The 15,274-nt window shown below is 46.1% G+C and overlaps 1 protein-coding gene across 2 annotated transcripts in view; it reads right to left on the bottom strand.

Annotated features, from left to right (window-relative positions):
- The window catches only part of PIK3C2B (phosphatidylinositol-4-phosphate 3-kinase catalytic subunit type 2 beta), a 146,719-nt gene that overhangs the window by 90,647 nt on the left and 40,798 nt on the right, over positions 1-15,274 (bottom strand). For both annotated transcript variants that reach the window (XM_077295051.1, XM_077295052.1), the window contains one exon: positions 1,119-1,934. In XM_077295051.1, the coding sequence (XP_077151166.1) occupies positions 1,119-1,835 (717 nt within the window). In that variant the 5' untranslated portion in view covers positions 1,836-1,934. The remainder of the gene's footprint in view (positions 1-1,118; positions 1,935-15,274) is intronic.

Here is a 15,274-nt window from a genome sequence, read left to right on the forward strand (position 1 = left end):
GAAAACGCAGGCAGCATAGAACTTAGCAGAAGTTCCCACAAGCTAAATCCCCTTCAGTAACTAGAATTCATGGCTGAAATTATTTAATAGACTGTTCAATTACCAATCTGGCAGGAAACAGGGGCTCTCGGTGCTAGTTACACTGTGTATATCCCTTTCCTTCCCCTCCATCCACCCGGCTTTCCGCTCTGGCTCCCGCTGGCCTCTCTCTCACCCAGAGAGCACTTCTGTGCAGGTATCACTCCAACAGTGTAACGGAAATGTCACCGGATCTGTGACAATATGCTCCATAACAGCAGCTTAAAGGGCATTTATCAGTAGGATCAATCCTCCTAAGCCGTCTATATGAACAGGTCATAGAAAGTTAAATAAAATGATACCTTGATATCTGCGATCTGATGTCTTATTCCACAGAAATCCACATTTTTCTTAATACGTAAATGAGCTATCAACATCTATGGGCTGAGCACTGTATCAGAATCTGCCTCCAGAGAGAATTTTAAATTAAAGGGGGCGTTACCAGTGTAAGACATGTAATGACTGACAGTCTGTTCTCCTGATCTACATGTCTCATATTGGTAACGCCCCCTTTCATTTGAAATAAGCTCTGGAGGCAGAATCTCTAAGTTCAGCCTATCGATTTTTACAGCTCATTAACATATTAAGAGAATTGTGGATTTTTCTGGAATAGAACATCGGATCCCAGATATCAAGGTAACAAGTTATTCAGATTCCTATGACCTACCTGCTCATACAGACACCTTTGGAGGTCTGATCCTACTGACAGATTGCCTTTAACTATAACCTTGCTAGGATTGTGGAGAAATCAAATAAATTGCTAATATTCACATCATGCCATTTATGTACCTAAATGGCCAGATTTTCACAGGATGGAACCAAGTTGAAGACTAAATGATCTCTAAAAGACCTAAAGTTAAAGATGGCATATCTCCTTTGTATATATAACATTTTAAAAATCACAAAAAGGAAAATGGGCCGATGCAAAAGTTTGGCCACCCTGTCCACAGTTAATTTCATTGCCAAGACATTGATCCAAAAATTATCATGTTAATATTCAATGCATTGAGAAATCTAATACTACTGGACCCAAAACTCACCGGTCCCATGGACGCTCTAGTATTCCGGTACTGTTTCTGCCCATATGTGCGTGGTGGTAGCTGAGGTGGCAATGTGTTGCTTCGTGCTACTGGTTTCCCAGTCACTCCCTTTCTTGAACTTACATCTTTCCAATGCCCTTCAGCTTGGCGTAAAAGCTCAGAATCATACGTCGGTGCCAAATTGAGGCGGGTAAGTGTATCATTAATGTCTTCATAGTCTAAGTCCAAGCATTCCTCTCCCCTACTTAATAAGTTTGCATCTTCCTCTTCAGAAATCCTACGACCAAGCAGTTTCCCTCCCGTATCTTCAGTGTATACATTTACATCCCGAGATTGAGAAATCTTGTCAGTCGAGGAGGAGACCTCTTTAAAATACTTCATAACCTCAGAATGGGAGGGTACCGGAGAGGACATGTTTTTAGGGGACCTCCTTCCGTCATTTTGGCCATTTCCTTGGTATGTATCACCATATATATACAGGTAGTCTCCAGAGGGTGGAGGTTTGTTTCTTTGAGGTGAAGGTACCGATGAAGAGGAGTGTGACACATCTTCCCACGAGATGAGGGGACTCTCGTTAGACTGTCTGCTATCTCGTCTGAGTCTGGAAAGTGCGTCATACTCCATTTGCAATGCCTCTGCTAGAGCAAGCTCCTTTCGGCTCATTCCCAGCGCTTCTAAGCCATTCCATTGTTCCTTCTTTCCGCCTGAGGTTGACATTACTGAGAATTTATATTAATAAGCAATACAGACCGGAGAGGGCTATTGTCGAGGAAAATCCTTTACAGCAGAATGAGGCATAATGCTCTAGAACGCCACCTTTAAAAGGAAGACAATAAAAATATAATGAAATAAAACATAACTATCCGTAGCACAGACATCTGCATTTCAATAAGGCTTTGGCCTGCAATTTTATTCTAAGACGACTCATGTCTAGCCTGACCACTATGCTACCTTCCAGCCATAACCACGTGTTCTTGGATGACACTGTATGGTAAAGCTCCCAGCTTCCAGGAATAACATACTCCAGCCAATTAGTTTCTGCTTTTTAAAGAGTAAAAACGCCTTTACAATTATCAGTATATAAGGGGAAAGTAGCTTGTGGAATGCATCACATGTAATGAACAGAAAGTATCCTGTCTCACTTTTTGGCCTAATTCCACAGATCGTGTAGCGTAAATAAGCTTTAAAGGGAATCTGTCACCAAGATTTTCCTGCCCATCTGAAAGCAGAATTATGTAGGGGCAGAGGGACAAATTCCAGGGATTTGTCACTCACTGGGCTGCTTGCTGCAGTTTTTATTTATTTATTCTATTTATTTTACTCATTTATATAGCGCCATTAATTCCACAGCGTTTACATACATTATTGACACTGTCCCCATTGGGGCTCACAATCTACATTCCCTATTAGTATGTTTTTGGAATGTGGGAGGAAACCGGAGAACCCGGAGGAAACCCACACAAACACGGGGAGAACATACAAATTCCTTGCAGATGTCCTTGGTGGGATTTGAACCCAGGACCTCAGTGCTAACCACTGAGCCACGGTGAAGCCCACAAAATCACAGTTGTATCTGGTGCAGATCTACCTGTTCTCTAAATGCTGAGCTCTGGGTTACAACGCCCATGCCACTGATTGGCAGATTTACTACTACTGTGCATAGGCAGAAAGATGCCAATTGGTGGTGGGGTTATACTGAACTCATGAATATGGAAGACTACCTGGCAGCATGTTTATTAGTCTTCTAGTGATAATTCCCTGCTGATAAAAGTTATTTTATCAAACCAACAGCAAGCAGTCCAGTAAGCACCGTATATACTTGTGTATAAGCCGTGTTGTTCAGCACATTTTTTGTGCTGAAAAGGCCCCCCTCATCTTATACACGAGTCATTTCCCAGAAGCCGGAGGGGGAGGGGGAGTGGCAGAGAGGCGGGTCACAGGAGGCAGGAGCCAGCGGCTGCAACTGTGCCCGCTGCTAAAGAGAAATGAATATTCACTGCACTGGCAATGAATATTCATTTCTCTTATAGCGCGCACAGTTACAGCCGCAAAATAATAACCTCCTACTTACCTTCCCTGGGCGCCCTCGCAGCATCCTGTTCTGGCTTCCAGCATCTCCTGCGGCTAAGCGATCACATGTCCCCGGTGAGTGGAGAATATTAAGTATTACCTTATGGTGCGGAGACACGTGATCGCTCCGATGCAGGAGCTACGGGAAGCTGGAATAGGATACTGCGAGGGTGCGCAGGGAAGGTAAGTAGGAGGTTTTTTTTATGCTTTTCTCATGGGGGGCCATGCATTCAAGGATAGGGATAAGGAGTCATGAATGCAAGACAGGGATGGGGAGCTATGCATACAAGGATAGGGTTGAGGGGATAAGGCATACGCGGCTTATACTTGAGTCAAAATGTTTTCCCAGTTTTTCGTAGCCAAATTAGGTGCCTCTGCTTATACTCAGGTCGACTTATACACAAGTATATACGGTAATAAATTATTGGAATCAAGGTCGATGTTTCTACATTATTCTGCTCTCAAAAACCTGGAGACAGATTCTCTTTAAACCTGAGCAGCTATAAATTAGTACCGTGATTTACTCGAGACTCAATTGTCCTTGTGGTGGGTGCAGCAGTTGTGATAGAATCACAGTTTTCACTTTTGCATCTTTAGTAGTGCTCAAGAATGTTGCATTTCCGCCCAAACCATTAATTTGCTGCTTTCTGAGTACATGTAATGTGGTGAGGGGTGTTAGCTGTGGGCGAAGCATGCGTCTTAAGTGCCCCGGCACATAACATGAAAGTGTAGATCCTGTCTGGGTGTGAGGAGTTTTAATGTGAGCGTCTTATGCCAGCGCAGGCGGCATATAGCCAGAGGTGTGGGTTTGCCAGGACCAGATGTTTCACAGTTTAATGAGGGAGACCACCATTTCATAATAAACTCTTTACTGAACGGTCACTTGGTAAGGGTTATATACAAGGGATAGTGAGCACAAAGCCTTATGGAAGTTTCCTTTACAGTATGAAGCATTATTCTACACAGTATTCGTACTCTGTAGTATACTCCAGGGCTTTCAAGGCACAGTTTCTCCCTACTTCACCACGACCCAGCTTTAACACTACAGTCCTGATTCACAAGTCTCCTTTACTTGTTACTTGGGACCCTTCACTACTCTCAGTCTCTCAATCCTGTAAAGGCACGTTACATTCGGCGTTATAAGCACCAGAGCTAGACTTCTCTCCTAGGACCAGTCTCCGGAAGCCCACTCTGTCATGCTATCTGTCCCTTTTGTCTTCTCTCACTCGGCCACCCTTTTTGTTGCAGCACTGCTACTTTGCACTCCAAACCCTATCTGGCTAAGAAACAGGAAGTTCTTCACTGCCTTCCAACACAGACCCTCCCACTGTGGGCTAGTCCCAACGGTTAACTTTCAACTTGCCCTATGGCCAACTTTCTACACTATACATTACCCATCTTATAACACTAAACAAACAAGGCTATGTGCACACGTTGCAGATTTGACTGTGGAATTTTCTGTGCAGATTCTGCATTTCTTGGCAGAAAACGCAGGTCAGAATCTGCGCCTTTTTTTGGTATGTGCACAAGTTGAAGATTTTTGTGCAGATTTCTTCTTTTTTTTTACCCCTGCAGATTTCTATTATGGAATGGGTGCAGAAACGCAGCAGATCTGCACAAAGAATTTACATGGTCCATTTCTGAATCTGTGGTGCTTTCCGTGCAGATTTTTCCACACCATCAGCACAAAAAATTACTTCTAATCGGCGTTTAATTTCAACACGAGACTTTCGTTCCGAATATGCTGTATTTTTAGTGTGATGGAACATTTTTATACTTTAGTACAAACCACACTAAAGTCTTCTTATATTACTTCGTATGCAAGTAGACATGTAAGCAAAGGGATGGTGAGAGGCTCCAGAAGCAAACAAATACAAATGTAATATAAATACAAGTTAATCAGGATGGCAAGAATGAAATGTGTTTTGAAGGTAAACCATCCCCGTCGTCAGCACGTAGACCATATTGGTGTGCTTACCTGATGAAGGCGACGGTTCGCCCACAAAACACGTTGCATTTGAGAGCATTTGCTTCTGGCGTCCCTCACCATGCCTTTGCTTTCATCTTGACTTCCTTTATACCACATCCAAACCTACTAAAGATTTCAGAGAGTGAGAGCCGAGTGCCTAGTACTTCCAGTATTTCCTTTTTATTTATTTTACCTATATCATATTCCTCAGGCTTTACAGACATCATCATAACCACTGTCCACAATGAAGTTCACAACCTAAATTCCTTATCAGTATGTCTTTGGAGAACCTGGAGGAAACCCACACAAACATGAGGAGAACATACAAACTTGCAGATGTTGTCATCGGTGGGATTTTAACTCAGGACCCAAGCGCTGCACGGCTAACCACTGTTTCCTTAAAGGTTTATATGGATGCTTACAGCATAACAAAATAAGGTCAGAATTTGTCTTGGTTTCACGACTACACCGATGTGTTTTCTTACGAAGCTCTTCTCCCTTTCCCTGTTCCATAAACCATTTATTATTTCTTAGTCATAGACATAATGTTTGTAGGCAATCCTCACTTATTAACCTCCAGTACATGTGAAAATATCATCACTCCCCATAAATGGTTTTACAGAAGAAAAATGATTTAAATGTAGTTTACAGAAAAAAAAATTCCAGATGAGTTCCACAAATTCCTGAAGGAGCATTCATGGCACATTTAGCTGCAATGGAAACTCAAAGATTTTATACTGTTCTCAGTAAGTCCACAGACCAAATAGTTGATAAAGACCATGGTTCTTGAATTTCACTGTATAAACAATCAATTACAGACACCAGAGGAGCCGTGTGCCCTGCAATGAGAGCTGATAGATACACCAGCTAGGGAAATCGGAAAGTATCATGTTTGGGAGAATGCTTTCAAAACTGAAGTGTTAACAGTTTATTTTGAACAAATAAAAATGTATACTGAATAAATAAAAAGAGAAATATGAACCAAATCAGTATTTGGTGTAACCACTCTTTGCCTTTAAACTTTGACTCATCAATACAGAGCCCCTGCTGCCATTTTCTGGACCCCATTTCCTATGTTTTCATGCTTAGTTGAGACAATTGGACTTTACAAGTCAACGGTATGGCATTTTGGTTGCAATTCTTAGAAGACGACCACTTCTGGACAGACTTCTCTGAACAGTATATGTTGGTGTTTCTTCAAAAGGGCTCGAACAGCACATCATGAAACCCAAGTCTGGTTTAAAATCTTTGCCTGGGTATGACCTTACTGATGCAGTATAATTACCTTGTGTCTTGTTGCTGTTCTTAGTCTTGCCATGGTGGATGACAGATGACACGAAACTTTGCTGTCTTCCACAACCTCAACTTTGTAGCAGAGTTTGGCTGTTCTACACCTAGTGTTAATCCTCCTACACAACTGTTTGGTTCATATAATGACTGTGTTTCAACCCACATATGAAAAGGATGATCATTATCAGCTGTACAGTGAACATAAAAAATCTACACGCCCCTACTAATATGACAAGTTTTTGTCATGTAATAAAAAATCATGACATGAAGAATCATTCGAAAACTTTTTCCACCACTAATGTAACTCAAGTCTGTACAAATCAATTGAGAAACAAAATGTATTTTGAGTGAAAGATAAAAATAACAAAACAAAAATAATGTGGTTGCATAAGTGTGAACACCCATTTATAATTGGAGATGTGGTTGTGTTCAAAATTAGCAAATCACATTTAAACTTAAATTAATAGTCAGTACTCAGCTGCCATCATTCAACCTGATTTTGAATAACCTCATATAAAGTTTAACTTATTAAAGGACTTTTTTTCTGATATTTACTTAGTCGCATTTTACAGCAAAATCTATGGTCCATTAACAACTTAGAACTCATCAAAGGGATCTCATTGTTGAAAGTTATCTGTCAGGAGAAGGTTGCAAAAAGATTACTAAAGCATTAGATATAACATGGAACACTGTGAAGATGGTCATTTTGAAGAGGCTTAAATTTGGCACAACTCTGACATTACCTAGATCTGCCAAATAAAATTGTGCGCTATAGCATGCAAACATGAAATAAACCAAGTTTATTTACTGGTAGCCATTTTTTCCAGAACCCATGACAGCATACCTGAGAGAGGGATCCGCCCACCAAGGACAGGAAACCTACTGAAAAGGGTGGTACATCTCCCCCACATCAGTTGGGTTACAGATCATGAGAGGGCCTCCAAAAAAAATTAAATACACACCCCGCAACAAATCATTATTTTGCCCAACTCTATAGTGAACACCAACAGAGAGAAAGTAAAAAGAAAAAAAAGGTGGAGGGGGGGGGGTGATATGCGGGTGCTGTCATTGGTTCTGGAAAATCAGCTACTGGTAAGTAACCTTGGTGTTTTCCCTTCACCCATAACAGTATACTTGGGAGAATTATACGGAGAAACAAATCACCTTATTGAGGGACCACTGCTTGCAGCACCTGTCTACCAAAGGTTAAGTCAGAGAGAACAAAATCGTGGAACAATACAAGGTCACCACCATACTAATTGTTTACCCAAATAGGGATTGTTCATATATTTATCAACTGGGACCAGGAATATAGGACCATACTGGACCAACTGCCAGACAGTAAACCAAAAACACCAAAGAACAAAAAAGCAGCAAACAGTCCGATTATTATAAATATACAAAAACACTTTATTAGCTGTAAAACCAGGAAAAAACATGACAGGGGGAAATTGTCCCCATACAATATCAGCATGTATCCATATGGACAAGGTGAAGGTGACTATAGTACATAGAAAAAATCATTTACTAGCCGGCAGAGACCATACATATACTAGATTGCTGTGTCAGACTACTAGTGTAGATATACTATGGACCCTAGTCCTACATCAGTAGTAAAAGAGGCTAACACACAAAAAATATATCTAGAGTACATACCGGACAGTGTGGAGATATATCAAACCAGGTTAACACCTCACCCTCGTCCACCCCGACGCACGTTTCGGCGGATGCCTTTATCAAGGTTAAGTCAGCAGAGGATAGATCTAGTCTCTAGTGCTTATACAGATCTGGCAAAAATTAAGAGGCCAATGCAAAATGTTCAGTTTGTCTGATTTTTCTCTTTATAGGTATATTTTTGAGTAAAATGTAAATTGTTCTTTTATTCTACAAACTTCTGACAACATGTCTCTGAATTTCCAAGCAATAATTTTTGTATTTTTTTCTGACAAAGAAAAATGGTCAAAATTAAAGAAAAAACTGAAGGGCTTTCAGACCTCAAATAATGCAAAGAAAACAAGTTCATAATCATTTACAAACAACAATACTAATGTTTTAGCTCAGAAAGAGCTCAGAAATCAATATTTTGTGGAATAACCATGATTTTTAATCACAGCTTTCATGCATCTTGGCATGCTTTCCACCAGTCTTTCACATTGCTTCTGGCGCAAAAATGTAAGCAGTACTTCTTTGTTTGATGGCTTGTGACTATCCATCATCCTCTTGATTACATTCCAGAGGTTTTCAATGGGGTTCAGGTCTGGAGATTGGGCTGCCCCTGACAGGGTTTTGATGTGGTGGTCTCTAAATTTTTGTCAGAGCTGTATTTGCTCCTTCTCCACTGACTGGTTACAGACATGTATTCTAACAAAGCTCTTCTGACATCCAAACTAAAATGTTTCCACTTCGGGGTTCCTAGGGTTATTACAAAAGAAAGGTAGGATGATTTCCTGACTTCTATGGAACCTCATTGCTACATTTGGGCCAGGTCAGGTCTAAACACAATTCTATCCTCATACACCAGAGTATAAGAAGGGTTTACTGAAAAGGATTGAATATCACTAAAACTACGTGCCGAGGTCAGTGTTACCAATATTTTGGTTTTCAGAGTGAGGTATTAACTGATGTTTCTTTTTATGCTTCAAATGGATTTTTGGTTAATGCCTGCTTATCTTCCTCAAAACGGCTGAGATCATGACTAACAGAGGAAAGGCGTATGCTATCCTGAAGTTCCAAGGGGTCTGCGTGGCATCTATTGAATGAGGGGTATCTTCTGGATTCAACAGAACCTCTTCACTTTCCTCTTCTGCTTGTTGGCAAACAGACCTATCTCAGGCAACCTCCACAAGCCTACTATGTGCTGGAGCACCTCAGAATTTAGTGTCCGTTACCCTTGCCTCAGTCTTTTTTGACTTGGGAAGTCTGGTGTTTTATATCCCCTTTATATGAAACGCTGTTAGGGATAGAAGGTGTTGTTCTGCTAGTTGAAAAAGATTGCTACTTCTACCATTAAGGAATGGGACAATGTTCCCCCTGGAAATTATTATACGCCACTGAAGCGTGATTGTCTGACATAACACGAACGTGGCGACTAAGGCAGGATGCAAGAAATCTTGTCAGTGCTCTTTCTACTGCCCACAACTCCTTTAGGTTCAAAGTATGACCCCTTTCGTGAAGTGACCAAGAACTCTGAATTCTGTGATCTCTCATATGTGCCCCCTACTAACTTGCTTGCATCTGTGGCAATAATGACGTTTACCGGGGCCCTCCATGGGACACCTGATGATAGGTTTGACCTGTTTTAAGAGGGAATTTATGGTTACAGAAGAAAGTTTAACTTTTACTTATAAATGCCCTCCTAACAGTCTCTGTGTTAATAGTATTTCCCACTGAAGCAGTTTCCCATGCAACTGGGCCCACATCACTGATTGTGAGTGAGCTCTAAGGGTGTTTATTAGTGACTAGATGGTAGCCCGATTCTAACGCATCGGGTATTCTAGAATATGTATGCAGTTTATTTATGAAGATTTTAGAATAATACATTGAATACACAGGATTCGGCCGGCCGCGACCAATTAGCAAAGCGTGGTTCAAATCCCGCACCAATTCGTGGCCGGACTGTGCCTGCACAGCCACGTAGTATATTGCACAGCCACGTAGTATATAGCACAGCCCACGTAGTATATAGCACAGCCCACGGAATATATAGCACAGCCCACGGAGTATATAACACAGCCACGTAGTATATAGCACAGCCCACGGAGTGTATAACAGCCCACATACTGTAGAATATAACACAGCCACGTAGTTTATAACAGCTCACGTAGCATATAACACAGCTCACGTAGTATATAACACAGCTCACGTAGTATATAACAGCCCACGCACGCAGTATATAACAGCCCACGTAGTGTATAACACAGCCCACGTAGTGTATAACACAGCCCACGCAGTGTATAACACAGCCCACGCAGAACATTGCACAGCCCACGCAGTGTATAACACAGCCCACGCAGAACATTGCACAGCCCACGCAGAACATTGCACAGCCCACGCAGAACATTGCACAGCCCACGCAGAACATTGCACAGCCCACGCAGAACATTGCACAGCCCACGCAGAACATTGCACAGCCCACGCAGAACATTGCACAGCCCACGCAGAACATTGCACAGCCCACGCAGAACATTGCACAGCCCACGCAGAACATTGCACAGCCCACGCAGAACATTGCACAGCCCACGCAGAACATTGCACAGCCCACGCAGAACATTGCACAGCCCACGCAGAACATTGCACAGCCCACGCAGAACATTGCACAGCCCACGCAGAACATTGCACAGCCCACGCAGAACATTGCACAGCCCACGCAGAACATTGCACAGCCCACGCAGAACATTGCACAGCCCACGCAGAACATTGCACAGCCCACGCAGAACATTGCACAGCCCACGCAGAACATTGCACAGCCCACGCAGAACATTGCACAGCCCACGCAGAACATTGCACAGCCCACGCAGAACATTGCACAGCCCACGCAGAACATTGCACAGCCCACGCAGAACATTGCACAGCCCACGCAGAACATTGCACAGCCCACGCAGAACATTGCACAGCCCACGCAGAACATTGCACAGCCCACGCAGAACATTGCACAGCCCACGCAGAACATTGCACAGCCCACGCAGAACATTGCACAGCCCACGCAGAACATTGCACAGCCCACGCAGAACATTGCACAGCCCACGCAGAACATTGCACAGCCCACGCAGAACATTGCACAGCCCACGCAGAACATTGCACAGCCCACGCAGAACATTGCACAGCCCACGCAGAACATTGCACAGCCCACGCAGAACATTGCACAGCCCACGCAGAACATTGCACAGCCCACGCAGAACATTGCACAGCCCACGCAGAACATTGCACAGCCCACGCAGAACATTGCACAGCCCACGCAGAACATTGCACAGCCCACGCAGAACATTGCACAGCCCACGCAGAACATTGCACAGCCCACGCAGAACATTGCACAGCCCACGCAGAACATTGCACAGCCCACGCAGAACATTGCACAGCCCACGCAGAACATTGCACAGCCCACGCAGAACATTGCACAGCCCACGCAGAACATTGCACAGCCCACGCAGAACATTGCACAGCCCACGCAGAACATTGCACAGCCCACGCAGAACATTGCACAGCCCACGCAGAACATTGCACAGCCCACGCAGAACATTGCACAGCCCACGCAGAACATTGCACAGCCCACGCAGAACATTGCACAGCCCACGCAGAACATTGCACAGCCCACGCAGAACATTGCACAGCCCACGCAGAACATTGCACAGCCCACGCAGAACATTGCACAGCCCACGCAGAACATTGCACAGCCCACGCAGAACATTGCACAGCCCACGCAGAACATTGCACAGCCCACGCAGAACATTGCACAGCCCACGCAGAACATTGCACAGCCCACGCAGAACATTGCACAGCCCACGCAGAACATTGCACAGCCCACGCAGAACATTGCACAGCCCACGCAGAACATTGCACAGCCCACGCAGAACATTGCACAGCCCACGCAGAACATTGCACAGCCCACGCAGAACATTGCACAGCCCACGCAGAACATTGCACAGCCCACGCAGAACATTGCACAGCCCACGCAGAACATTGCACAGCCCACGCAGAACATTGCACAGCCCACGCAGAACATTGCACAGCCCACGCAGAACATTGCACAGCCCACGCAGAACATTGCACAGCCCACGCAGAACATTGCACAGCCCACGCAGAACATTGCACAGCCCACGCAGAACATTGCACAGCCCACGCAGAACATTGCACAGCCCACGCAGAACATTGCACAGCCCACGCAGAACATTGCACAGCCCACGCAGAACATTGCACAGCCCACGCAGAACATTGCACAGCCCACGCAGAACATTGCACAGCCCACGCAGAACATTGCACAGCCCACGCAGAACATTGCACAGCCCACGCAGAACATTGCACAGCCCACGCAGAACATTGCACAGCCCACGCAGAACATTGCACAGCCCACGCAGAACATTGCACAGCCCACGCAGAACATTGCACAGCCCACGCAGAACATTGCACAGCCCACGCAGAACATTGCACAGCCCACGCAGAACATTGCACAGCCCACGCAGAACATTGCACAGCCCACGCAGAACATTGCACAGCCCACGCAGAACATTGCACAGCCCACGCAGAACATTGCACAGCCCACGCAGAACATTGCACAGCCCACGCAGAACATTGCACAGCCCACGCAGAACATTGCACAGCCCACGCAGAACATTGCACAGCCCACGCAGAACATTGCACAGCCCACGCAGAACATTGCACAGCCCACGCAGAACATTGCACAGCCCACGCAGAACATTGCACAGCCCACGCAGAACATTGCACAGCCCACGCAGAACATTGCACAGCCCACGCAGAACATTGCACAGCCCACGCAGAACATTGCACAGCCCACGCAGAACATTGCACAGCCCACGCAGAACATTGCACAGCCCACGCAGAACATTGCACAGCCCACGCAGAACATTGCACAGCCCACGCAGAACATTGCACAGCCCACGCAGAACATTGCACAGCCCACGCAGAACATTGCACAGCCCACGCAGAACATTGCACAGCCCACGCAGAACATTGCACAGCCCACGCAGAACATTGCACAGCCCACGCAGAACATTGCACAGCCCACGCAGAACATTGCACAGCCCACGCAGAACATTGCACAGCCCACGCAGAACATTGCACAGCCCACGCAGAACATTGCACAGCCCACGCAGAACATTGCACAGCCCACGCAGAACATTGCACAGCCCACGCAGAACATTGCACAGCCCACGCAGAACATTGCACAGCCCACGCAGAACATTGCACAGCCCACGCAGAACATTGCACAGCCCACGCAGAACATTGCACAGCCCACGCAGAACATTGCACAGCCCACGCAGAACATTGCACAGCCCACGCAGAACATTGCACAGCCCACGCAGAACATTGCACAGCCCACGCAGAACATTGCACAGCCCACGCAGAACATTGCACAGCCCACGCAGAACATTGCACAGCCCACGCAGAACATTGCACAGCCCACGCAGAACATTGCACAGCCCACGCAGAACATTGCACAGCCCACGCAGAACATTGCACAGCCCACGCAGAACATTGCACAGCCCACGCAGAACATTGCACAGCCCACGCAGAACATTGCACAGCCCACGCAGAACATTGCACAGCCCACGCAGAACATTGCACAGCCCACGCAGAACATTGCACAGCCCACGCAGAACATTGCACAGCCCACGCAGAACATTGCACAGCCCACGCAGAACATTGCACAGCCCACGCAGAACATTGCACAGCCCACGCAGAACATTGCACAGCCCACGCAGAACATTGCACAGCCCACGCAGAACATTGCACAGCCCACGCAGAACATTGCACAGCCCACGCAGAACATTGCACAGCCCACGCAGAACATTGCACAGCCCACGCAGAACATTGCACAGCCCACGCAGAACATTGCACAGCCCACGCAGAACATTGCACAGCCCACGCAGAACATTGCACAGCCCACGCAGAACATTGCACAGCCCACGCAGAACATTGCACAGCCCACGCAGAACATTGCACAGCCCACGCAGAACATTGCACAGCCCACGCAGAACATTGCACAGCCCACGCAGAACATTGCACAGCCCACGCAGAACATTGCACAGCCCACGCAGAACATTGCACAGCCCACGCAGAACATTGCACAGCCCACGCAGAACATTGCACAGCCCACGCAGAACATTGCACAGCCCACGCAGAACATTGCACAGCCCACGCAGAACATTGCACAGCCCACGCAGAACATTGCACAGCCCACGCAGAACATTGCACAGCCCACGCAGAACATTGCACAGCCCACGCAGAACATTGCACAGCCCACGCAGAACATTGCACAGCCCACGCAGAACATTGCACAGCCCACGCAGAACATTGCACAGCCCACGCAGAACATTGCACAGCCCACGCAGAACATTGCACAGCCCACGCAGAACATTGCACAGCCCACGCAGAACATTGCACAGCCCACGCAGAACATTGCACAGCCCACGCAGAACATTGCACAGCCCACGCAGAACATTGCACAGCCCACGCAGAACATTGCACAGCCCACGCAGAACATTGCACAGCCCACGCAGAACATTGCACAGCCCACGCAGAACATTGCACAGCCCACGCAGAACATTGCACAGCCCACGCAGAACATTGCACAGCCCACGCAGAACATTGCACAGCCCACGCAGAACATTGCACAGCCCACGCAGAACATTGCACAGCCCACGCAGAACATTGCACAGCCCACGCAGAACATTGCACAGCCCACGCAGAACATTGCACAGCCCACGTATTATATTGCACAGCCCACGTACTATATTGCACAGCGCACGTAGTATATTGCACAGCCCACGTAGTATATTGCACAGCCCACGTAGTATATTGCACAGCCCACGTAGTATATTGCACAGCCCACGTAGTATATTGCACAGCCCACGTAGTATATTGCACAGCCCACGTAGTATATTCCACAGCCCACGTAGTATATTGCACAGCCCACGTTGTACATTGCGCAGCCCACGTAGTATATTGCACAGCCCACGTAGTATATAGCACAGCTGACGTAGTATATTGCACAGCCCATGCAGTACATTGCACAGCCCACGTAGTATATTGCACAGTCCATGCAGTACATTGCACAGCCCACGTAGTATATTGCACAGCCCACGCAATATAT

This window comes from Ranitomeya variabilis, chromosome 3 (assembly GCF_051348905.1).
Source record: "Ranitomeya variabilis isolate aRanVar5 chromosome 3, aRanVar5.hap1, whole genome shotgun sequence".
Classification (NCBI taxonomy): Eukaryota; Metazoa; Chordata; class Amphibia; order Anura; family Dendrobatidae; genus Ranitomeya; species Ranitomeya variabilis.